Source organism: Penicillium samsonianum (assembly GCF_028829775.1).
Source record: "Penicillium samsonianum strain IBT 33392 chromosome Unknown utg000009l_segment0_segment0, whole genome shotgun sequence".
Classification (NCBI taxonomy): Eukaryota; Fungi; Ascomycota; class Eurotiomycetes; order Eurotiales; family Aspergillaceae; genus Penicillium; species Penicillium samsonianum.
In genome coordinates this window covers 1,447,298-1,473,088 of record NW_026643267.1, presented here as the reverse complement: position 1 = coordinate 1,473,088, position 25,791 = coordinate 1,447,298, and the positions used below count along the sequence as shown (strand labels likewise).

The following is a 25,791-nucleotide window of genomic DNA, read 5'->3' as shown; positions in this document are numbered from 1 at the left end:
GCTCGTACCGTGTTCTCACTGTCCTCTCCCGTTGGCAGCCGCAGGTCGACCTTAGCGCCCATCTCCAATAGCTGGTTAATTGCTTCAGTAATCTCGGTGATGAGAGCTTGACCGCCCTGGCCAAGAGACATTAAGTAGCTTTGGCAGGCCTACTTCGGGCCCCGCGCCAACCGCACCGGGCCAGACCGCACAACCACGGCGGATTCACTTTGGTCTCCCCAGCGGAGGATTAACACCGGACACCACGAGAAGGTATGAATCCATTGTACCAACAGCCTGGGAAGAACTGTTGCCCAGTGCGAGCTCACTGGGGGCGCCATTTATATATTCATCTATCGACTGTTTCGAAAAGGTGCCGATAGATTAGTAGTTAAAGCCGAAGGCGGTGGGTACTAGGGACGCGGTTTTGAATGTCAAAATTACCGTAATTTACCGTAATTTTCACGCCCTGACGGTCAGGAGAAAAGGCCTGACACGGCGCTAAGAGAAACTTTGTTTTTCTGCCAGCCAAAAAAAAAAAAGGTAGAAAAACTGACAGAAATCTGTCGGTACGACAACGTATGGTCAAAAACAGATAGATATATTGGAATCTCTAAATGACAAAACCCGCGTTTTCAACAATCTGGGCGGACATAGATGACTAACTGTAATATGCACTTTTGTATGGTATGCTTGGTACCAGTTGTCACATGATTTTCTGGGTATTATACCTTGTTTCCACCATGTATTCAATCTTAGTATTCGACAAAAACAAGAAATTATTCAGCGAAGTGCCGAGGGAGTAGGAGTTGCTAAACAGCCACAGCGGTGAATCAACCAGTGATAATTCCACCCTCCCATTGGACAACAGATATTTACTAAGCTAAACTTTAATCTACTGACCGTCAGTTTAAAACACCCTGCCATGACGCCTGACGGTCATTTTACGAGAAATGTCAAAATGACAGCATCCCTAGTGGATACGTGTACGGTTATCGTTACACTTCCAAAATAATATTTTCGCGACTTTACACACAATCTTTTACCCTACCTTTGAAAACCAACCACTAACCACGTATTTCTAGTTAAGTCTAAGAAACCCAAGGTGGCCACTTATAATTTATCCGTTTACAATCTCGTTTCTTAAAATTTCGAAGATGTTATGGTAAAAACTAAGAAGAATTAACAGTCATAACGGAACAGCTGTAAATAACAGTATTTAGTGAGATGAATCATCAATTTTGTGCGTCTAAGACAGAAAAATCGCAGAGGAATCATACATTTGAGGGTCGTTGAGGATCGTTGCGGGTGACCCTCAAGGCACCCTCTGAGGGTAGGGTCGACGGTTGGACCCGCAGGGAGGGTCCGGGCCAGGTCTAGCGGCACCTACATCGAACCAATCCGATAGGGACGTTCTTATATTGAAATTGTACGCCGCTTGCCACGGTCTTCACTCTCTGCACATCCCATTGCCTAAGATGTTCTACGAGGCGGATAATCTGGTCAGAAAGGAGCACAAATACCGCACGAGGATATGCGCACGGAGGGTCGATTGTCGCGAGCATGTCTCCCAGTCGTGGAGCGCCCATAATACCTCGGCGAAACGAATCGAGCTGGCGGAGCACTTGACATTATGCATGTGCCAGCTCGATGGACCTGGGTCTGGCCCCACGGATTGAATGTGGCAGTGCGTTGCTGGAATTCAGCGATGGTGAGGGAAGACAGATTGTATGCTCGTATCTTGGCCAATAGATGGTATAGACGCCGGGAGTTTTTGGCCTCGAACCGGCTGCCGCCAGGATCTTCGGCTGCTGCCTACGCGGCCGATGAAAGGGGCTACGCGGAGTGGGCTCTGATACAGGAATCGGCGGTGCTGCGAACCATCCTTTAACCCCTAACTGCGCAAATGACTGGCTATACCGCGAGGGACTCCCTCTGTTGGCCACTTTGGAATAACTAAGCCGCTTTCCCAAGGCAGATCCCGCCAGGTGACCACTTGCAACGAGGACATGACCATAATGGTGGTGTCTGTGCCATCTGTGCCGCCTTTTCTACAAGTGGAGCCAACAACTACATACGTGACGGCATTGGATTGAAGCTCCCATGCTATCAATGAACGATATCAGCAAATTGGCACATGTTCGAGTAGATGCCAAGATGATGGGCAGCTATCACCATAAGGAGAGTGCAATGGTTTTGTATATGACCAGAGCGGTTGTGGGCGAGGCTATTACAGCTTCTTATCTCATCCTATATGGAAGCTTTCGAACAGGTCCTATTCCTAGTTACTGCATCAGTTCTCGATGCGACTGAAAGTGTTGCATGTAGAAAAAGAGCTACGTTTTGGTATAAGCTATTGCTTCGCTATATCTCTAAGCACGCTTTCTGCGTTGTACAGGTATATCCACTCGAGACCTGCTCCCATCCCTGTGAGTTTATACTTTGCCCAGATAAGCCACTGTTGAAGGATTTGCTGAGCATGATTGCTCTTTCTCCTCAATTCCCCGGCCGCTCGTGTGACCTCAAATATCTTAGCGATTCTTTGCTTCCTATGTTCTTCCCATAACTCTAAATAGTATTTTGGAGAATGATCGACGCCGGGCTGAAGGAGCTTTGAGAAGGCATAGGCTAGAGTTTCTGCATCTTCAAATCCCACTGCTGCTCCTTGACCGGCTGATGGAGGAATTGCATGAGCGGCGTCGCCGATGAAAATCACTTTTCCCTTCTCCGACGTGTAGTGATCAAGTTTGGGTATCTGTGAAAATCTGCCAAACACGATCAGTCTCAGCGTCCAATGATGTCACTAGCTTAAGTGCTGCTCACGGCCAGATCTCCAGCGTCTCTGGGGAAACGGCTGCGATAAGTTTTTTCACCGAGCTGGGCCAGATTCCCTCCTCGGTTAAATCATCGAGAATCCCCCTAAGCTTTTCTTTGTTCTTTTCGAGCTGGGCCCATTCCTGAACTGATTGATCAGGGTACTCCACAGTAGCGAAAAAACCAATCTCCTCTCCGTCGTAACTTGCGGGCATAATCGTGAACGATCCACCCTTACCGTAGAGCATGCACGGGAGCTCTAAATCGATCTCGACAATTCCGAGGTTCTCCTTTTGCACGGTACCTATGACGGCCAGCAAGCCGCTATATTTAGGACCGCTATCGGGGTTCACGCTCCGTCGCACGATCGAATTGATCCCATCGGCACCCACGACATACTCGGCAGGGACAGTATCGCCGCCCTCAAAAGTGATAGTGACATCGTCGAGCTCTTCTCGAATTGCCACGCACCTTTTGTTGTAATGGATAGGAATGCCTCGCACCTTGACCTCGTCGAGTAGTGCCTTCCGTACAATCGCGCGAGGCACACGGAGGGCCGAAAAGCTGTACTCTTTCTCACACCCATTCAAAATTCTGGCCAGAACATCCCCAGAATTGTTCATGAGCGTGAGGACCTCATAGTTATAGCCTTGCGAGCGAAATTTGCTGTAGATACCGATGTGGTCTGCCACGCGGAGCGCATTCGGGGCAAGAGCAATGTGACCCCCTTGTTGCCATCCTTCATCTCGACCTTCGTAGATTACGGATGGAATATCATGTTTATGAAGGAAAATTGCAAATGCTGGTCCCTAAATGGAGGGTGAGTGATGGATGATGCAGATAAAAATGAACGCTTACCACCAGGCCGCCGCCCAGAATCGCGACTGGCTTCATCTAGGAATATCCACGAATGGGCTGAATACTGCCTTCAAAATTTTGGATGTAATGAAATATGCCCTGTGTACATGCACGTTTTATACAACGGTAAAATAATTACGTCACAACTGTGGATAATCTGTCGCTCATCGATTCCGCTGTATTCGAAACCACGCGGTAATGGTGCCTTGTAGGTGCTGCATGGGATCAGAACTCGGGGGAAATTTCCGCCAATCATCGCATTTCCCGGTCGTTTTGCGATACTAAAGCTCCCGGAAGTTCAGGCATTTTCCAAGCTCCTAGCTACCGGCATACCATTTGGCCAGTCGCGTCAAGGGGGTTGGTTCGATCAAATCAGCTGCTGACTGTATAACTAGTTGGTAAATTCTATCACTGGCAAATGAATATTCCGGAGGGCAAAATAGGGTTTCTACAGTTATATCCCTTTGACTGTACGAAGGTGCAGCGCATCAAGAACCAAGGACAGGGATTTATAAGCCAATTAGACAGCGCTATATAAAGGGTACATCAATTTTGCAGGGGAGCCCCTATAATAGAAGTACCACTAATCCCCCTATGTACACATAGCTACATCATCCTATTTATAGCCCCATTCTGTTTTTGGGCCCGGCTTGGCGCCTAGAATTGGGTTTATTTGCACTTAGCTTACGTAATGTCATACGCTTTTACCAAATATACCGGGGAAAGAGCCAGTGGCCAAAAATACAGGATCCAATGACAACCAAAGGAGATAGTCACCAATTCGAAGCCAAGCTTACCACTCCGCAATCGAGTGGGATTCTATTCACCTTCATTTTGGTTCTACCTCCAGAGGAATTGTGGAATACTCACGACGAACCAAAACCCAATCATGTCGGGAATATTTCCTCGTATTCCTCAGATTCTGACATTTCCGGAGTTTAGAGAATATCGGAATATTCGGGATATCCGGGAATCACCAGTATCATTGTATAAATGGCCGGAATAATTACATGATTGGCGGATACTTCCTAGAATACCAATGCGGACCGCCCTTGCGTCTGCCTAGATGTTTACATAACTTAGATCAAATAAGCCTTACAATACCGAGTTAGACTAGACTTTCGTTGATTCCTTAAATCAAGCCACTCAATCTTCTATGCAACCTAATCTTCCGTCACTTGTGGATCAAGAGATAGCTAGCATGCAACTTAGTGGTAAGCGGATTACGCCACAATTGTTCGCAGTCAGTCGCTTTGAATTCGAGGTTAGCGTAAAAAACTGTGTCATTCTTGGTTTCGGGAAATTGCTTCGTGCTCACCTCAATAGACCTTCTTCGGCGATTTTAACGGAAAAATATCACAATCCCCGACTAGCCGGGCTGCTACGTTCGCGTCCTTTACTAAGCATGGAGCATTTAAAGCGGAATAAGAACCCACTTTTTCCATCTGACGCAATATTCAACCCAAGCCAAACACGCTCGAAGTAAGACTTACGCTTCTAAAATGTCCGATAACCATACCTCCGAAAAGGCCCTCCTTGGCCTCAAGATGGCCCAACAATATCTAGGAGAGAAACTTTTGACAGCTTTACGCAAAGATACTGTAAGTCTGTCCCCAGTCATTTGTTCTGTCGCACCTAGATATAAAAACGCTAAAACACGAAACTGAAGCGGTCTGATCTCTTTACCAAGACCTTGGAAGAGTACACGGCAGAGGTCACCCTCTCAAGTTATGCTCGGCCAGGTTTATCCTTTCGAGAGAGGAACTTGATGAACATTGCAATGTTTGTAGCGCTCAACCGACCACATGAGCTGCGTATCAACCTGCAATCCGCTGTTCATAATGGCCTGTCGAAGGAACAGATCTGTGAGGCTATCAGGCATGCAACGCTTTACTGTGGTATGGCTGCCGGAAGGGACGCCTTTTTGTTGGCCAGCGAAGTCTTCGGTGTATCAAAGATAGAAGCAAACTAGTGTGGAAAACCTTTCTTATTATAGCATATCGTTGACTTACAATATAAGATGTTTTCGTTGCTGCTGATTTATAGGCATTTATATCTGAGGAAGTAGTTCATCTTTGCAAGTTTTTACTTCCCAGCTTGTATTCGGCATGCCATAATCACACGTCCAATAATTGAGAGTGCTCTTACTGACAAGATAACTAGAGTGTTCACCATTACTAATGGGTTTTCATTCATCATTGATGAATCGCCCAAATTGGCCTTAAGTGGAAATATGGATAGAGTGTCATGGCTTTGCTTTCTTTAGACCGAGGCTCTAGAAAATACCATTCTACAGCACGTTATGGTTCCATACTCGGAGAATATTCGTAAGATTCCTGGTTTCCCTTATACTTCCTATAATATTGCGGCAAACCCACTATTCATATTTACCCCGCAATATTTTCCCGGCAAAGGAGCTGATTCCAATGTATTCGGACTTTGCTGATTAACTCAAATTTAATTACTAACCTACACTGCACTTCCCCAGACTGTAGGCGCCAGTTATGGGGGGAAACGTATTTTCCTGATAGCAATAGTACGGATCCGGGAAATCCTTCAATTTTTCCGCCACCAATAGTACAGATCCGGGAAATTCTTCAATTTTCCGCCACGCTCCTTGCTAGATGCTAGATTAGTCATGTCAACCACACATTGTTGTATAAAAGTAGCGTTAGCCACTGCTAAATCAAAGGCGTTTATTTCTAAGCATTTACAGTCAGTACCAGTGCGATTGAGCAGACAGAAATTACAATCATACAATTCTCGCAGCAACGTCCAGCTATGAAGATCTTCGGAATCGGATTCAGCGGGTATGTGGGAGACGGCGTCGCAACAAAACTGTTGGCTGATGGACATATCCTCACCGGCCTTGCGCGCTCTCAGACAGCCGCAGAGTTGCTACGGGAGAAGGGTATCACCCCTGTGATGGGAGCTATTGCGGACGCGGAGATCATTCACAAGACCGCCAAGGAAGCTGACGCCGCTCTGCTGCTGTGTACTGGAGGATTCATGACTGAGATACTTGGACAAGAACAGCAATACGTCGACTGTGTGGAAGCCTTGATCAGCGCATTTGAATGGACGGGAAAGCCTTTGATGCAGATTGGCGGACTAGCCTTGTGGGCAGGAAAAACGCCAGAAGATGTAGGAGTCCTGCATGAAAGCAGCCCTTTTAATACCAGCAACTGGTATGCCGAGATTTTGCCTGGGTATGACAAAGTCCAAAGCTCCAATTCTCGTGGGGTGCGCGGATTCACGCTCCTCCCTGGCCAGGTTTATGGCCGTGGTGGCGGTTACATCGGACCACTTCCCCGCCGATTCGAGGATTTCCGCAAAAACGGGGCGATCCACTACTTGGATAACTCTGCGGGGCGCCTGTTATCTACCCACATCGATGATCTGGCTAGTGCCGTCGCACTCGGTCTAGTGAAAGCCGGAGCCGGTGAGAGGTATATTGTCATCACCGACGACTGCGACAACCTCACTCTGTGCAAGATGGTCAGCCGTGTTTGTGGGCTGGACGGTCAACTATCCTATGTGGATAAGGAAACTTTGGAGAAGAAATGTGGATGGGCAGGTCAATGGGATTTCAATATCCACGCACGTGCCAATTCTGATAAGATTAGTCGTGAACTGGGCTGGAAGTCGCAAGGACTTGGTTTAGTCGCCGAGTTGCAGAGGCTGATCGATGAAAAGGTCAACGTGGATGATATATATCCTATGAAGAGCCGGCAGAAGACTCTGGAAAATCTGGAAATATTTGACTAGCAAGTCATGAGGCAGCAAGGCGGTTTGACCGAGCTCATTAGGAGATTTTAGGCAAGAGAGACCTCGGGGTCAAAAAGGAAGGTGATGATTGAGGAGTGGTCAAATACCACTAGGACCTTCGGGACAGGCTCATTCATCGTTCACTCTCTTACTAGCGTTATTTGCTTCATTCAACACCCACTGCTTCCTGGTTCCCAAGGCATCAACTGCTGAATCAGCACAAAGGAGCCCCTAGTTATGTTTTGCTCTCAGATTTATAAAGAAAAACACATCTCCAGTACTGTGCAACGGCCTCATTGGCTTATTCTAGTATTAGTGCAATTTAAGGGGTCGGCACGAATACGAATAAATTAAAGTTCTTGTTGTAATAAGTGGTTGTATCGAGTTAAGTAGACTAACTTGTTAGAGGTGGGACACTCCATCCATTTAAACGTTTATTGCTAGTCCCCGCCATACGCTTTGACTGCCGTGATTAGACCTCTGCATAGCCCACAAAGCCCATAGCCCAACCCAACCCAACCCACAAATGGGCTGGGCTTTGGGCCCTGCCTTCGGGCCCATTGGTGGGCTATGGGCCCAAGGTGAAAGCCCACCAGGGTTATTTCGGCCCATAATGGGCCCCAAACAATGCAAACATTCCAATTTATCGCAGCTGCATAAGTAATGCATATTTCCCTGGTTATTTTAGGTATTCAAATTACCATTTAAGCTGTACATGAACCATCTTATAAGCTTATAAATTAAGTTATGGGACTGATTGATAAGATATCAAGTAAGATGCTAGGTGATTGAATAGTATATTTACATCCTGATCATGATATACATACTAATAACGCTCATACATATCATCCTCAACTCGCAACCTCTTCCTCCCTGATGTACGCTGCTGAGTATAAATACTCGGTAATTGCGGTGCAGCAGTAGCAGCAGCATCATCATCATCTCCGTCAAGACTGTCGCTATCAACATCTATCAAATCCCCAGATATATCATCCTGCTCTTCAGTATCACTAATCTCATCAATATCGACATCATCTGGCGTCTCATCCTTCTCTTCTACTAATACATCGGTCTCATTAGTAGTAAAAAATTTTCTAAATTCCTCCGATTCATGTACCTCAAGGTCAAACCTTGATGCACAGAGATAGAGCATCAGCTCTTCGATGGTATACGGCTTTAAGGAGCCGCGGCGATAATGACAGACGTCGCGTGTAGTATTAAACAGACGCTCTACTCTAGCACCTATTGCTGGGATTGCGAGAACATCCCTTGTAAGTGCAGCGACGGCCGGAAAACGGGATTCATTCTCTCTCCAGAATGCGAGTGGCTCGGAATCAGTTACATCTATATTAAAATTAGTATCTAGTAAATCATTTGATCAGAAGGATTAGGATTGAACATACTACCGTCAAGATACTACGTCATTTCATTAACAACTAGCTTTGACTTAGTGTTAGATTTCTGGCTTCGAACAAGATTGTGAAGAACTGATCTTATTGTCGATGTAGAAGACTCTTATAGACCCTGAGTACTAGCAAGACGTTGCTGGATCGGAACAAGTGCATCTTGGAATGCTGCTCGATACTAATCCTATAGTTCTTTTGAGTCGGACCAGTCATCAGAAAGAAAGAATTGAAATCTACTATCTAGCGATAGCATTGTGCAAACTGCATAGATATGCCCTCGCATTTGATCAGTCTCTTTATAGTAATCGCGTAGCTTTGACCAACTAGCATCGAGAGAGGTAAGCATCTGCTGTTTCCATGTAACACGCTTTCGTTCTAATTGTCTCTTTGATCGTTCAATATGCTCGAATAGCAGATTATAGATCTGAAAGACAAGATATGATGTTATATCTCGTGTCTTTGAGAGGGCAAGTGTATAATCAAAGAATGGCTTTGTAATACAAAGAAGATAGTCAATCTGGCGCTATTGATCATCATTAAGGGCGAAGTCTTTCTCGTTGAACTGATCACAAAACTGTATGATAAAGATACGGAGTCTCTTAGCTCGCCGGAGTATAAGGAATGTTGAATTCCACCGAGTCTTCACATCCTGGACAAGCATAAGCCCTTGCCCTTTAGGTTGAAGTGCAATGAATGAATCCCGGCGCTGAGGACTAGCGCGGATGTAAACAGTAAGTGCTCGTATTCTTTTCAAAGTATACGAGATATCCCTTTTTTTTGTATTCGCTCTCACGAGGGTACCTTGTTGCTTAGTCCATTTGGTCTCCGTAGTCTCATTCTGAGGGACTGCTTTTAGACGGTCAAGTAGCTGGTTCAAGCTCAATTGGATCATATGTGTAAGATAGGGGATGCGGATAATGTTGGTGTTCTTGGTATTGATTGAAGATTGTTGTAGCAAAGATTGCTGTAGGGCATTAACCAGAGCCTTATTATTCGACGCATTATCGGTGGTTAATCCAAAGATCCGGTCCCGAATTTTATGCTTAGTGACCGTTTCTAGGAGGATAGCACTTAGGTTCACACCGGAATGTGTTCTATAGAGGGGTTTGAAACCAAGTAGCACCTCACGATAGACCTAGTCAGCATCGATAAAATAGCTAGTGATAGCCATAAATGCCTGCCTAAATGGAGAAGTCTAACAATCTAATGTAACTGAGATCCTCGCGTGCTTTGGTAGTAGCCCAAGTATATTCTGTTGCCGTTCTTTGACACTAAGAGACAGCCGACGTTGAACTGTAGTAGCGTAGGGTATGGTCAATGGGCCTGGGGCTAACTGTGATTGTGCAATTAAGCGACGGAAGGATGGGCTTTCGACAAGTCGGAACGGGAGTCGGTTTATAGTAATAAACTGTAGGAGTTGATCGTTCCAGGCCTCTTGCGAGAAAGGTGCTTCGGCTGTATAACCCTAATTAACCCTTGTTAGTAAGTAATATTAAAGGATAGGCATTTACATACTGATTGAACAAATCCCCTTATTATACCCTTTTGCTTCTGCATCATTGCAGCATTTCGGCACCCTTTAGTTTCTAGATGACGAGTGATAGTCGTTGTGCCATAACGGCTAACCTTTCTACTAGCACCATTGGTATTGGCACTAGTTTCTTGCTTAATGCTATATGGATGCTCAAGGATAAGACCGTAACGCTTGCACATCACCTTTGGGCTCCCCGAAACCGAATGCGCTACTTGTTCAAACTGTTTCCAGGTCTCCGAAGCGGAACCATGCTAGGAGTCCTATAGAAGCGTCTTATTGTTGGATCTATAGTCGGTCTGTAACCACCAATCGACCCAATTACTATGATTCATCGCGTCGAAGAGAAAGAAATCCCGTCTTTTACTAGGACCGACTCGTTGAAAGCACTCAAAGTCTGCTTCTAGAGCGATTGACGAAGGAACAGATGGCTGAAGAAACGATGAACCACCGTAGTTACTAAATGCCTGCTGGGAAGCAGTGAATGATATAGTATCGAGGTCGGGTTCGAATGGGTCGAACTGAGATGATCTAATCTCGGTTTGCTGGCTTTACGACATGATTAGTTGACGATTTAATAATAAATTTAAGATTGTGTAGTATAAAATGTATAGTAGGAAGGGTATAGGGTTTCAGGGGGATAGGTTCAAGGTCATACATTACAAAAGGCCACCTTCTTGATAATAGGAAACAGCAAATTGATGCAACAAACAGAGAATTCATCATAGTGCTGGTCTGAATTAAAACAGATGATTATAATACTCGTATATTATTAGCTACATCATGCATATTAAGTGGGTTCAGCCCATCCAAAGCCCATAGATAGCCCATTCCCAGCCCATTTCCCGGTCCATTTATCAATATTATCATTCAAAATATTTCACCCAATAGCTCATAATATATTTTGAAACCTCCATTACATCGAGATTAGATATAATATCACTTATCTATAGAAGCAGAAATAAAGAAGGAGAGATGGGCTATCTGTTGGTATAAAATTCAATCATGTAAGCCTATAAAATATGAATTTGTTACTTGAATTTATACTTCAACAGAAAGATGCACCTGTTTCAGTCTATATAAAATATATATATCTTCATGTTGATACTCAGTAATCTTCCCAGGCGCTATAATAGTATAAATTCCTAGTCAAATTGAAGCTTTTTTGTGTAATTTGTATGAAATCTGGCATCATGATGTCGAATTTAGTATAATATCCACTCAATTCCTACTTGTTATAGTGATAATATAATAATACTAAATATACAGGCTGGAACAGGTGTAAAATACAGTCATTAATCAGCTACATTATACATGCCAAGACTGTATTTGTGCATAGATATGGGCTTTGATGGGGGCCCACAGCCCAACCATCGATGGGCTGTGGGTTGGGTTGGGCTCTGAAGATTGAGCCCATAGCCCACTGCGGGTTGGGCTATGGGCTGGGGGTCTAGGCCCATTTGTGGGCTATGCAGAGGTCTAGCCGTGATAATCAACAGTTCTTTGCTTATTAATATTCGTACGAATAAAATTACGATTATTCGTGTTGAGATATGTGATTGTCTGATTGATTCTCATTGACTTGAGGAGTAATCTTTTACAGGGGCGGAATGCTCCATATATCTCTGTTCCTAATCCTTGCCATAAGGTTCAGCCACCATGATACTCAACACAGCCACCGTGATACTCAACACAGCCACCGTGATACTCAACAATTCGTGAACTTTTGGTCGCGGTTTGGAAAACCCTAAGCCACTAACTTTCATCCGAAATATATATTTTGCAGCGGAATTAACATTCTATCAATCTCCGCAACCGATTGACATCATCAAAAATAGGGTAGACATCTTCTAAGATTCAGAAACTCAGGACCTCTCACGACTAGTTACGAATACGAATAAAACTTTTAAGAAAATCTACGAATACGAATAAGGAAAACCCTTATTCGTGCCGACCCCTACTTAGTGCATACTGTGTTACGCACTGCCAACTGGTCACAGTTAGGTTAGATGGGTTCCGGGTATACTTGCCTTAATACTCCTCAGGTATCCAACGTCAACGATCTGTACTCTCAACCGTACTGTTGCCTAACAGGCCTTACTGCAGGATGGGTCCTATTGAGGTATCGAGGAACGATGCCAGGTAGAGCGCCGAGTAGATCTATACCGGGTATTGGTCTGCTCGTGAGTGTTGTCAAGTTATAATCAAGCAAAGAGTCACAGTAATCCAAAAGGTAAACACAAGTAACAATGTATGATTGAAGACGAAGAACTAAACTAGATACATGAATGAGTGTCCTTATATATCCCTGAGTTCTTCCTGTGTAGAATGGTAGATAGTAGAATAGTAGAATCCCTCTACTACTTCTACCGTCGACCGTTCTACTGCTTGCATGATCACGTGGTGGCTGACTAACCGCCCAGAGCGGGTGGTTGTCCTGCTTGTTGTGATATTAGGCTGTTGCAGATCAAGAAGCTTCCAGTTCTTTCTGCGTGGAAGAAATACATGATGCAAGTAGATGCCTTCACAGTGTATATATATATAGCCTCGTGTCTCCCTCTGAGAAACTAAAATCAATTAATACTTCTGAACTACAACACTGCTGCTATGTCGAGGTACATATATGGCGATTTCGCGTTCTTCTTAGTTGCCGACCTGCCGCTGACTCTCGCGCATGTCGTTGCTTGCTCGGACTTGTATCCTGCCGAGGCGGAATTGGGATCCATCATGAGCCAGGTCTGTCTATCATAATCCTTTCGATAGGCTGTACTGATTTTTCAGATCCTAGAAGGCGTGTGCTATCTAGCTGGATTTGGCCTTTCTCATCAGTCTTTGGTCTGATCCAACATAGTACTCGGCCTTGATGGGGTTATCAAAATCGGCCAGTCGGGACTAATTAGTGGGGGTATCTAGATAACGAGCGGCAGCTGGCCCGGAATATTGCGTTGACTGCACGCCAATTCAGTCCGAAGCCGCATGTATCGCCACCATACCGTCAATTGGCGTCGACGACCTGGAGCGCTGGCCACTCGAGTCCACCACCGGAGATCTTTTGTCCGCCTCTGGCTTTCGATCTGTCGTTGTACGAGGTCTGCGTTGAAAAAGAGGAATAAGATCGGAGACAGGGGAGAGCCCTGAGGTAATCCAGCCTGTGGAAGGCTTTGGATCTCAGACTTTCAGCTTTACAGTGGAGTTGAGAATTGCGGTAAGCACGCGCTCACCTGTTCTGCTGGAAAATAAACTTAAGGATCTCCACAATAACGCTGTTTGTTTGGAAATGAATATCTTATTAGTTCCTCTATTATCGTTTAAGGGTGAGCAGCAACGTTTATCTAGCAAAAAGGAACTGGTGTGTCGACTTCAATGACCAATTGCTGTATTGAACGAGAACGATGCGTTTAGTCCGTGGTAATCCTGGAGGCAATTTTGAGGATGTGACCTTCCAGTTAATTTCCCACTTTCTGCCACAATTCTTTTGGAATTGTGTTTATTAACCACGCAGGTAGAGAGAAATTGTAAATCGTTGGTCAAAGGCTACAGAGACTGAGGACATTTGACCGACCATCCCTATAGAAACATTATTTCAAAGGCTTTTACTCTATAGATAAATAGTATTATCGTTAAATGAAATGTTCATTTGATTTCTGAATTTTAGTGGGGGCGGGTTTAGGAAACTTTTGCGGTGTGGCTGTAGAGCATCGGTAGATTTTGCTCTTACTCTGCGTATTGCCTACGAGCTAGCACACCCCTTCGGCTCTTGCAGTATCAAGTTCTGGCAACGATGAACACTCTTGGAGATTATGGGAAGGTTGTTTACTCTCTTGTGTCACCAAGGAAATTTATTTTGACGTGTCGTTTGAACAAATAAGAATAAAAATTTCTTCCAATTCACTAGGGTGGGGGATGTCAGGGAATAATCTTTTCATGGACATAAAGAGGCGGGAAGATTCTGTAGCTTCCGAAAAATATTTTCGCTTCCCTAAGCAATTCCACTCATACTACGTTCGCGCTGGCTCAATTGCCCGAATGCCTACGCTCACCACTATGCTTAAAAAAGCTCCGTACTCTGAGTCCGAAGCTCAAAGTGCTCGGGTCTGCCCCAGGATGTTGGCCACCTTCCCAAAAGAGTCAACAATACCTTCTCCTAGGCCCGGCGGTCTGTATACGAGAGCGAGAACACTCAAAGCACCCAGCACAAGAGCTTCAGTCTTATTTAACACTACGAGGCCGAGAAGCAAAAATGGCTGTCGAGCGACCAAGTTCAGCACCAAACTTGATATCGCTAGCCAACCTGTGAATGACCAGGCACAATATCGATCTTCAATGTTCTCGCAAGCAATATATGGCGCCTTGCGTGGGGCCGTGCCCCAACCTCAATCTAAAGGCTCGGCTGAATTTCAGACTTTATGCCTTTTCCCAATGGATGGCTTTGATACAGCAGAGTGGTGCGATTCCCAATTCCGCACACCTGTGGAGTTCGACGCGGCGAATTGACTTTGGCGACCAAATTACACGATTAGTGGGAAACTGGTGGACAGATGGGCAGTCCAGAGGGACAAGCTGTGGTAAAGACTTTTTTAGGCTGCACTCCATTCAACCAGCTACGTATGTGGTTTTCGTGGTTCTGGGGCAGTTGGTTCGGTCCAAAGTCATGTGAGGATCTTATGGTTGCTGTCGTCAATATATCTGGTGTATGATAGTCATGTTCCCTGGCAATCCAAAAAATATACATGATAGAAGATAATCCGTGGTTTCAGTCCTTTTAATAGTCCAGAGCCCCGACCGCCGAATACGTGGGCCACATATACTTAAACCAAGTATTAAAGCCCTTCCATCCCTTCACTATAGGTAGGGACTTACGGCGTCTAGACCACATGAAAGGAAGCCGTCAACAGTACTGTATAAGTCACTCAAAGAGAGAGTATTCCTGTTTCAGAGGTGGAAACCCTGAAAACGTATGAATGATGTAAAGGAAGAGGGAGTAATCTGGAACCGGAGTGCTTGTGAACAGAACCATCTGCATGAGGAAGACATAGAAATAAAAATTTGAGAGCGTTGATAAGTTACTTATATCGATGCCTTCCCAATTGTCCAGAAACAGACATCGTGATGGAGGCCAATATCATGTGTCCAATCTTGGAAATGCTCCAAATTCATCATTAGGCGCCCTCCTCTAGATGACTACAAGAAACCCCATTTGAGACTGATTGAGTAGTAGAATGGCAAGTGTCAGGATCATGGCCTCAAGCCGTCATCTAGATCCCGGAGACTTTGTCGATATGACCTTCCCGTTTCTTCCAACTTCTCACTCTTCATCCGTCAGCCAGAATACTAGCGCCATAGCCAAAACCAAAGTGGTACGTAATTATCTTGTAGTCCTATCTTACAGTTTCTACAAATTTGGGCATTGAATCCTATCTTGACCACTCCGCTGGATGTAGGAAGAGAAGAAATGAGTTTATTTCTTGTCAGGGATGTATGCATTCATCTTGGGAAACATGCAAGCAAGAGCTACTGTAAAGGAGGCCGATAGCCCGCGCCGGGCTCCCTAAGGTTGCCCATGGGCGAGGAAATATCGTAAAATCCTTCTAATTTCACAATTTAAGCTAAGCTACATAAACAACCTCTACTATGAAGCTTACCGCAAGGAAAAGTGACATTCGCATTATATACAGATTTCTCGACCTGGCCTGTTCACTTGCCGGCGATACATATCATGGGAAGATTTATTAGATCTGAACCCATGAAACTTTACCAGAAATTCGAGTCTCACTATCCATGGGACTATCGAGTTGACCCGAGACGATGACTTTATTGCCAATTGACATTCGAATATCATTTGGACCAACTACCCCTATAAAAAACCCTCCTGCCAGTCATCTCAGCGATGGCGCTGTAGGTAAGAGAGACGGCTGAGAAACGGAAGGAAGGTGCTGGCTGTGATATGGCACCACTGAAAGAACATAGAATTCCATGGATACCAAAGGTTGCCTTTATTCGATGGTCTTGGTGTCGTAGCACTCCTTTTCCGGAATACATCTATTGAATGAGAAAGTTAGCTAAAGTTGACGGAAGAGTTGATGCCCGGATTACTCGCTGTGGATTGACAGTGGTGGGAATACCTTAGCAGAATATCAAGGAATGAAAGTACGTGTTGATGGGGAAAATGGATGAGGGTAGAATGAGCTCAAGAAAGAAGCTGCGGTAACGTGCGGCAATCCGATGTTTTAAATCATAATATACCCTCATTAATATCCAAGGCATCAGTCGAGACGTGACCGAAGTGACTCTCACATCGATGGAGCGGTTATTTCGACCACGAGAAAGTTGGAGCAGGTGGATCTAGTGTAATACCGATGGTTATTCAGCCGTGATGGACCTTGTATGCCCTGCAGTTGAGGGTAATACTGTGCAGTAATACGGGCGGATCAAGAGCTCTATGTTTATTCGTGGGCAACTACTCACTTAATAATTGTATTGTTGGGTGGGTAATTCTCCGGACAATAGTGCCCTTTCTACTAGAGGTATTTTGAACAAATCCGTTGTTTTCAGTTTCACCAATGTCCATTAAATTCAGACGATCAATGTTCAGTTCCTGCGCAACCTGAGTCTGGGTTCGCAAGGTACGGATAGTTCTATTCAGAAACTGCAATCCCATAGTTATTCCACTCCGTTCCTCCGCAGAGACATACAGCGGCGGCCGATTTTGCGAGCGTTTTCTAGCTAGCCATCTACTACTGAATGCCTTCTTTCGATGAGCTCGCCTCTTCTTCCTCAAGAGTCAAAGTAATATTCTAACACAACTTAGTAGATATTTCAAAAGCTAGTAGGAGACCTACCGTTGGATGGTCCGAAGGAAATGTAGACTGGAAAAGACGTAGATCTCCATGACGTGACCGACGAACGACGATGACATGTACCACCTCCAGCCCAAACCATTTTGCCACCCTCGAAATTGTTCCAGGCATAACTTGAGAAATGATTGCTAGTAGTATGTCTGGAGGCAGAATATGAAGGTTGATAGGCAAAGAGAAATCTGAAATGCTGGATACGGTTGACAGCAATTGCTGAGAGAATGAGAACAAGCCCTTATAATTCAGAAATACCAGGCCAGCTTCTTGTTCTAGCTTTATAACAAGGGCCGTCAGTTACTGAACAAGTATTTGGAAAGCGAAAGTGCCATTTTTCGCGGTGTCCCAAATGTGGGGAAATTGGGGTGGATTTGTGGCGATGAACAGGAGACCGGTGCCAATTTCAACGTGCTGCTCTTCCAACTAAAGTATCCTTCATTCTCAAAAAGTTGTGATCAAGTCTTGTTACTGATGGCTAACGTTCTATCACATTAACCACACCATCTCTGTTCATTCAGTTAAACATAGCGTCCAGTGTTTTCTGTGAGGTTCGCTCAGAAATACACTTCTCGCCCAATGCCAGTCATCATGAACGCATGGTAGTACACATGGTCTATTAAGTTCAACCCTCAAGATTGATGCAGGAATCAGAGAAGAGTTATACTAGCTTCACAATTGATGAAGAGGAACAAGCAGCCTATAAGTATAGCCATTGGAATCATAGATCGTACTTTTACTGATTCAAGGCACCGGTTCTCTCTAAGTGTCCAAGGTGTCACTTGCTCCATATTCCTTCTTTGGCCAATTATTCACTCGCAGACATGGATGCCTCGGTAAGTTTCTTCGCCCTTAGCCGCGATATCACTGACCAGTATTAAGGAGGCTCTTCGGATTATTAGTGCACTCAATACACGCACCGTACAGGCAGAACGCCGCCAAGCGAGAGCCGAACAGGAGCTAGTGGCAATACGGGAGGCGCTCAGTCAATCCAGGACCGAGTTGGAGGAAATAGTCCGGCTAACCGAGATTCTCTATGAGGTCAATCGGCGAATGGGGTCCATGATGGACTACCTATTCAAAGAGCATGGTATCAAGCATGGTTATGAGGATGCCGAGTCCTTTGATTTGATGTTTGATTTGGTGGTGAAGCGGCTGGAGGCGGAGGAGTCGGGGGAGCCTCCCAAGCGCGACGATAAAGCCGGAGACCTCATTGGCAGCTGTGTCTCTGCACCTGCAGAGCTGAGTAGTGGGAGTGGTGTGAAATGATACAGTTTCGTGCGGGTCTCCATATCACGCCCTACAAAGCCAATCAAATAACATGAATAAATCAATCGCACTCCGCCTGAACCGAATCAGCATCATCTGCGTAAGGATAATTAGGACCTCAATTACAAGGGAGTGGGCAAATTCTGTTTTAAAGGGCCAACGTGAGCCTGGAGTGGTGACAGCCACTGTATCTGCCGTTAGTTTTCTAATTCCCTGTCACAGACACCTAGGTACTTACAGCTGCTTCTCGATCCACACGATTGGTAGGGTATTTTTCATATACCGGGAATTGTGCCTCTTCTTCACCACTAACATAGCTACCTCGATCTAGACATGAACAGACAACAATGTGTCTCAGTGATATGTGTCGGAAAGAGGCCCGCGCTCGCTCAAGCAACTTTGATCTTGGGACCGTGTTGAGAAATACATCGGTATGCGTCTTCGGGACAAGATGAACATGGAATGGAACTCCCAGCAGCTACTTGTTGCATCATGTATCGTACTTTTCTTATTCAAGTTGGCGGAAAAACCAGGAAATGTTACGACTGATGGTTTTACAACCTAATTGGAGTAACAAAACAAAAAAGAAATGCCGTCCACCCAAGGCTGCTGAAAATATACACCGAAGCCTTTAGTCACAGATGACCGGGTCTAAAGACTACCGATACTCCCAGTGCTTCATTGTGGGAAACCGCGTGCCAACCCAAAAACTCAATGAGCTGAAAGGATATGAAAAGAAATTCCATCCATTTTTTGGGTCGGTATCTTGCTGCATTGGAGATCGTCAGCAGGCTCATGGTTCATTGCGATGGTCAGCAAACAACTTACATTGGAACAGCTGCGCGTCAACACCGTTTTGCTGAGAGCAGTCTGTATGGTGTCGCACCACTCAATCTCAGCCCCTTTGCATACCTCGACGATCGATGCCTGTCGCTGAAGTATAGGACGTGAAATCCTAATAGCGAGGTTGACCGAGCTGTGACAAAATTAGCACAGCTCCGGCGGTACTGCTGGAGGACAATACTCACCACTCGATCGCAAAAAGGACAGACGTGTGTCCGCTGCCAGAATTCGGGCCTAGTAAATAGAACATGTTGGGAAACTCGTTCATCGCCACAGTTTTGTAAGCGCCGATGCCGCCTCGATCATCCCAGAGTTGTTTCATCGACTTTCCTCGCCGGCCTATCACTGAATCGGCCTTCCATTGAGTGAACTCGAATCCCGTCGCGAGAATCTAGGATCTGTGGTCAGCATGGGCTATGAAATCATTCTTCCACATGCAACTCACGATGAAATCAACCGGGTATTTGTCGCCTGAACCCGTCACCACACTCTTCGAGTGGACTTGTGAAATCGAGTCCTTGACCAGCTTCATTCTAGGGCTGCGAAGCGATCGGGTATAGTGATTGTCCAGTATCCTTCGCTGCACACAATGTTAGTAGTGGCCCGACACAGTTCAAACACTCGCTTACTCGGCAGCCAAGGTCATACCCAGGTGTAAGTAAAGGCCGGTATCGCTCTGAAATGCCTCAGTCAGCATTAGGGTGGCGACGGATTTTGTCACATACTAACCAGGGGCGTTCTCCGTAATATACTTCTGACTGCGCGAAGCGCTCTCCTCTCTCGATTTGTCTCCTTTGGAATTGTTGTAAAACTGCCCAAGTGTGGTATCAAGGATCCAAAAGACCAGCCAACGGATAAGCAGCAAAGTGAGTGGAATGTAGGAGAAGCAAGCGCGCAGTACTTTTCCAAATCGATAATTGCCTATGGGCATCGGGACATAATATTGCGGGCTCTACTTACACGTACAGAGTCAGGATCAATCGAGCAGGCTCGCTGCAATGAAACTATTACCCGAATAAACTGCGTCAGGCTGCTGACTTCATCGATCACAGCAGGAACTACCTGTGAGCCAGAGCCTGTAGGACTGTTATTTCAATGCCCCTGATAGGCGAGTCATAGGTGTGAACAAACATCCGTTGCCCACCACGGCCACCTTGAGGCCTCGGAGGTCGTACTCCTTATTCCACTTGGCAGTATGCACCACGGAGCCTTCAAACTTCTCCAAACCAGGCAAAGCGGGGAGCTTGGGGTTTGTATAACCCCCAACAGCGGAGATCAACACTTTGGCTTCGTGAAGAAATTCCTCTTCCGTATTCAAATTGCAGAGATACACATGCCATGTACCAGATGCCTCTACCCACTGGGCACCTTTCCATTCAGTCTGAAACCTCACATGTTCAGTGAAATGGTTAGTACGGGCGACGCGTTGAATGTAGGATAAAATCTCCTTCTGGGACGGGAAAAGGGTTGGTAAAGTTTGGGTTCGGGAACCATGACAATGAATATAAAGCTCCGGGTATATCAACACTGCATCCAGGATCTGCTCTTTGCAAGCTAGTACTACTTTGAGGGGACGCGGAAAAATCACATTTGTTGGCGGCCCACGCGCCACCCAATTCTCGAGCGCGGTCGTAAATCACGTAGTCGCTGACACATAATTGCCGTTGGAGCTGGCATGCCATGTCGATCCCCGACAGGCCTGCTCCAACGATAACGACATCGCTGTACAATCTCTTTTGTTTTTCCATGGCTGGCCTGTTGTGTGTGAACCAGATAGCGTAGTAAATCTCATGGTATGCAATTTATAAGAGCGGGCCCACCATGAGCTTATCATGAAAATTACCCGAAGGGTCTGTTTCTATCGATGAGATCGGCCAGGACTTGATAGGAAAAAGATAAAAGATCAGAGCTATTAAACATAAACAATATTGTCCCAAGATCAACAGCCACAGATTGACACTGCGGGGGCAGCGGGTGCAGTACGGGGCCAAGCAAATCGCGGTCAATTGAACTGTTTACTTCTTTTTTGGGGAACTACCGCAGGTATCTTTCATTAGCCCAGTTATTTCCTCCTGGCCCGGTGGCGTGGCAGCGCCACATTGATGAACAATAATTTAGTCAGCCTCTTGGTGGGATCAAAATTTTCATTTAAACATACCTTGTGGTTTGTACCCAAGTCCAGCCAGAGTCATCCCAGACGTGTCCATTTGCAGAAGATGGCACTCTTGAAGATTCTAAGTCTACTTCCATTGTTCTTGACCTTGGCATTCCACCCGACTGCAGAACAACATGGCATTTGCCCTTGCAGAGAACATTTCCCTTAATTTTTGGTAAACTTTGCGAGTCTCCCCTGGCTGTTTATGTGTTTGGTCTTTTGCAACCAAGAATCGAACGTTGGCTTTATGCCAGCATCCTACGAAGCAACATCTCGAAAGCCATTGGCCTCCCTTATCGTGCTCAGGAAAATTGGTACCTCAGTGCCGACCAAATTTCTATGCCAGCAGGTTTCGTTATACAGAGAGTGCAGTCTTCCCAACACCAAGAAAACCTTGCATAAACAGTGTAGCGGCCATGAATATCACCAGAGGTCCATAGGCCACCTGACCAACCCCTCCATATTACATGATGTTGTAATACTGAAAGTTGTCATCGCCACTAAACATTTCAAAAGAGGGTTGGAAGCCGTGTACGTGGTCGGCCAGCCAGCCCCCTGTGGATAGGATCACTAACCCAGGAGGCATTGTACGCACCCGAAGGACATCCAGGGTTCGTCTTGCTCTCGTGGCCATCTGGGGCGGCCTGCAAGCACAGCCCCGGTAATGACAAACAAGGTGGATGCGAGTGCCGCAAGCACCACATCTTTGAGGCCATTGTTCATGAGATTTCTGAATGTGTTATCTGAAACGGATTTGTTGGGAGTGATGATATCGAAGTTCGCTCAATCCCGCAGAATGACCGCAAAGCGCGCGATGGCTGAGTTGAGACCTGCAAGGACTAGTCCTACCACAGCGAGGAACATAATGGCAAAGCGCATCCTGATGGTTGTTTTAGTAGACATTGTGGAGCGCAGCGTTCTGTGAGCAAATAGTGTTTAGCCGATTGCGTTGGTAAACTTGCTTATATAAACAACTCAACAAAATGATGATAGAAATAAAATAGGGCAGGCGAATCTCTCTAGTCGTATTTTATGTGCTCTCTACGCAAGGACGCCGTCCCGCAAGCGACTCAGTATGAGGCTGAGCTCGGCCGATTTTTCACTCTGCCTTGCTCCCGTAAACTCAGGGCTCTGTCAGTTGTGTCGTTTTATGCTATGTGATCGCAAGATCCCCACGATCGGTCTTGAACCACCGGCTGCCATTGGTAACCCTACTTCGCTGATTGTGTGTGATTTGTGGAATTACATATTTGTCCCCATGCCCCTCTCGTGCTCCGTTTTGAGCTGGCTGCTTTGTTGGCACTCCAAGATAAACAGTTGAAAAGCGCCAGTAACAGGGCATTTGTTGCATTATGCAGATAACCTAGTGGCACATGGCCATGGCGCCCGAATAATAACTGTCAATGCTTCGCCTAGCAATTGATTACTGCAGTACTGCACCCGCACTGCATCTAGGAACAGGTAAATACCCGTATTGGCAACTTGCGCTGGCAAAACCACCCCACAAAGTTTCGTAAAAAGGATGCCAATCGTCCACAGCTCTCTCGGTCGGAAATGAGGGGCGCCAGCAAGAGATCCCACGCCTTTGAAGAACCAGTTGGATGTCGCTGGCGAGGATCAAAATATAGATCTTAAAGATGCCCAAATGTTAAATCCTGCCAAGCTAACCATTGCAAAAAGTAGATCGGCAATATTGGGCGCTTTGATGGCACTACTTTCCGCAAGGAAAACACCCAATGAAAAAAGTCCAGCTTTGAGAAACGCTTCATAGATCATTAGGACAGCATCCCGGCTTAACCCAATAAGCTCGAAATCTCCCTCTCTAATAGAACCCACAGGGAAGCCCCCTATCCAGTGCCTCAAAAACAGACGGAACAATATTCGTCTATAGTTGCGAATTTGGTCGCTCGGACATTGTTGCATTATCAAATAGTCGGTCAAAGCAGTTCCTCTGCATGGCTCGTACGTGATTCGACGCGGAAAATTGGTCTTTGTAGGAGCAGTCCGCAGGATGGATATTATCCTCCAACGCCAATCCACAGGCTCACGCCAGGTGTCTGCCAAGTCATGTGGAAACAAAGCGGCAAGCTCCTGTGGGTGTGATGACCACACCGTGCGGGTCCGCTCTTCATCAAGTAGTTCACTCTGCATAGCCGCAAACGGCGACTTATAGTGGAAAAATCTAGAGTAGAAGGTTGGAGTGTTGACTTTAAAGACGATAAGTTCGAGTGCTTCTTTGCTTGCCTCTTCATCAGGACGGTGTGGAGCTTTCTCGCCAGAATGTTGCTGATGTGAGTACATGACCCGAGTTCGCGCACAGTGCTCTCCTGAAGTGATGTACTTCACACTTTTTATGCGAGACTGGCTTTGGACGATGGAGGATAGAATCATAGAAAAGTATTTTTCCAAGGCCCTACAAAGCAGTCAGTCATTGTCCTTGTCTCCAAGGTTGAGGGTGAATGAGGATTAAAGCTTACCTTTCAGACAGTCGAGCAGACTTTGCGATAGCATTTGTGGTAGGCTCTGCTCTTGTCTGGATGTTAAGTTCCTTTTCGTTGTGCGTCAGGTAAATCTTCGCGGCTTTAAAAAGAATCCGGAAAACTACCACGCTGCACATGGGAACCCACCACCACTTCACGAGGAATAGCAGAGAGGAACCGAGGCTCGCCGAAACAGCATCAAGAGGCGGACAGGTGGAGTTGACTACGGCGTTCACGACTGTTTCTCTTCCTTTTTTCAATGTCACCATGATCTTGAGCTTATCCAAAGGAGCCGCACATGGATCAGACGAGTCAATGACATAGCTTGCCGCGATGGGTGTGAAGGGTGAGACTTGTAGATCCTTATCGAACTTCCCTTTGAAGCAATAAGGGCCATTTCTGGGCGCTTCCATTCTGCAATTTCGCGTTAACCACAGCCTGCGCTCGCCATACGACGTCTGAAGTTGGACAATCATTGCAGTCAGCTCTCTTCTGGTGTTGTAAAGGTACCAGAACGAAAGTGGATTATTCAACTGCCATGTGACACTCGGGGGCGTCAAGAGGTACGCATAAGGCCACTCGGCAGGATCTTCTCCCTATACAGCTTTAGTCCGTGAGTTTTATCCATTTCCGCCGAAGTCTCACCTCAGACAATAGGAACTCCTCTAACTTTTGAGTCATCGACAGGTTTGCACCGCCGTTGAAGGCATGATCCTCTGGTCTGATACTGAACCATGCTTTTTTGATGGGCAGCAAGAAGCCAGGTCGATAAGGTGGCTCAACAGTGATCAGAGGACTATAGCAGGCACGGAGGCCGACTGGATAACCAACATAGAGATACGAATGGTGATAATTGTCCTTGAAGCCGGACCGGCGCAGGTGTCGAAGATCACATGGAAACATCGCAGCCCGGCCGTGAAAAGTCTTCTCGGCCTGGGAATTGCCAGTGACGTTTGGAACTTGAGCTTCTCGAGATGTGCGGTAATTCAAGTCTCTCTTTTGATCACGACTGGTATGCGCAGGACACCCGCTAATCCTGGAATTGGCTGCACATTGAAGCGGAGCTGCGTGCGAATATGTGTCTTGCGCCGAATCAAGATACTCTAATTGAGTCTGCAAGAAAGCAGACGCGACAAAGATAGCCGCAATCACCACAACCTTCACCCAAGAGAGCTCTGCATACTGTATGGAAGCAATGAGCAGAAGGTTTTCAGCCAAAGCCAATGCGACCCTCCTCTCCAGCACCAGACGAACCACAAGAGAGAGCAGAAGAGGGGAAAGAATATACCAGGGCGCCATTTCGTCCTGCACATTCACACTCTGAGATAAAAGAAGCGGACAAACAGCCGCAGGTGAGGACATGCACTTTAAGTGAGGAACTCAGATTTGGGTATGAATTAGCAGGGCTGGGAACCAGCAAGCAACCATGACGAAAATTTGGCGGTGTTTCTCTTTGAACGTAGTGTATTGGTTCAACTTCATATTACACGGTCGCAAAATGTACTACTTTGTTAACCTTGTTCTAGCATGTTTGTTTACACAATTTAGATTTAAACATGACAGCCATGTTACACCCGTTCCATACTTCGCTGGGTATCCCGATAATGGGAAACACGATCCTTGGAAAACACGATCTTTGGAAAACACGATCTTTGGAAAACTGTAAATGTGGGAGTTTCCATTTCTCTCTTTGCGTATCTTCCGGTCGCAGATTCCATACACAAAAAAGCGATCGTCGAATTGTCTGAATCTCATCACGGCCGTCGAGAATAAACACCGCAGTAAGCAAAGCGTAAAAATCCACACCACGTAACAATCTATCCCTCAATTAATATCTGCC

The 25,791-nt window shown here is 45.9% G+C and overlaps 7 protein-coding genes across 7 annotated transcripts; 4 read left to right on the top strand and 3 right to left on the bottom strand.

The window, feature by feature from the left end:
- Window positions 1-1,457: 1,457 nt before the first annotated feature.
- Window positions 1,458-1,658, top strand: N7471_013522 (uncharacterized protein; the record flags this gene model as incomplete). Its single annotated transcript, XM_057286241.1, has 1 exon — window positions 1,458-1,658. One exon carries the CDS (start codon window positions 1,458-1,460, stop codon window positions 1,656-1,658), a length of 201 nt encoding a protein of 66 aa, XP_057129566.1.
- Window positions 1,659-2,332: 674 nt separating this feature from the next.
- N7471_013521 (FAD-dependent oxidoreductase) lies at window positions 2,333-3,687 on the bottom strand (the record flags this gene model as incomplete). The annotated part of the gene is made up of 3 exons (XM_057286240.1): window positions 2,333-2,744; window positions 2,803-3,602; window positions 3,652-3,687. 3 exons carry the CDS (start codon window positions 3,685-3,687, stop codon window positions 2,333-2,335), a joined length of 1,248 nt encoding a protein of 415 aa, XP_057129565.1.
- A 1,466-nt stretch (window positions 3,688-5,153) lies between these two features.
- N7471_013520 (carboxymuconolactone decarboxylase family protein) lies at window positions 5,154-5,623 on the top strand (the record flags this gene model as incomplete). The annotated part of the gene is made up of 2 exons (XM_057286239.1): window positions 5,154-5,252; window positions 5,321-5,623. The coding sequence occupies 2 exons, from the start codon at window positions 5,154-5,156 to the stop codon at window positions 5,621-5,623; spliced, it is 402 nt and encodes a 133-aa protein (XP_057129564.1).
- An 809-nt stretch (window positions 5,624-6,432) lies between these two features.
- N7471_013519 (uncharacterized protein) lies at window positions 6,433-7,419 on the top strand (the record flags this gene model as incomplete). Its single annotated transcript, XM_057286238.1, has 1 exon — window positions 6,433-7,419. The coding sequence occupies one exon, from the start codon at window positions 6,433-6,435 to the stop codon at window positions 7,417-7,419; it is 987 nt and encodes a 328-aa protein (XP_057129563.1).
- A 10,609-nt stretch (window positions 7,420-18,028) lies between these two features.
- Window positions 18,029-18,473, top strand: N7471_013518 (uncharacterized protein; the record flags this gene model as incomplete). The annotated part of the gene is made up of 2 exons (XM_057286237.1): window positions 18,029-18,040; window positions 18,087-18,473. The coding sequence occupies 2 exons, from the start codon at window positions 18,029-18,031 to the stop codon at window positions 18,471-18,473; spliced, it is 399 nt and encodes a 132-aa protein (XP_057129562.1).
- Window positions 18,474-18,595: 122 nt separating this feature from the next.
- On the bottom strand, window positions 18,596-21,064 carry N7471_013517 (flavin-containing monooxygenase; the record flags this gene model as incomplete). The annotated part of the gene is made up of 11 exons (XM_057286236.1): window positions 18,596-18,658; window positions 18,712-18,800; window positions 19,302-19,332; window positions 19,386-19,449; window positions 19,502-19,707; window positions 19,762-19,896; window positions 19,946-19,992; window positions 20,046-20,127; window positions 20,277-20,392; window positions 20,448-20,684; window positions 20,905-21,064. The coding sequence occupies 11 exons, from the start codon at window positions 21,062-21,064 to the stop codon at window positions 18,596-18,598; spliced, it is 1,230 nt and encodes a 409-aa protein (XP_057129561.1).
- A 2,344-nt stretch (window positions 21,065-23,408) lies between these two features.
- N7471_013516 (uncharacterized protein) lies at window positions 23,409-25,250 on the bottom strand (the record flags this gene model as incomplete). The annotated part of the gene is made up of 4 exons (XM_057286235.1): window positions 23,409-23,422; window positions 23,520-23,884; window positions 23,949-24,547; window positions 24,597-25,250. The coding sequence occupies 4 exons, from the start codon at window positions 25,248-25,250 to the stop codon at window positions 23,409-23,411; spliced, it is 1,632 nt and encodes a 543-aa protein (XP_057129560.1).
- Between the last annotated feature and the right edge of the window lie 541 nt (window positions 25,251-25,791).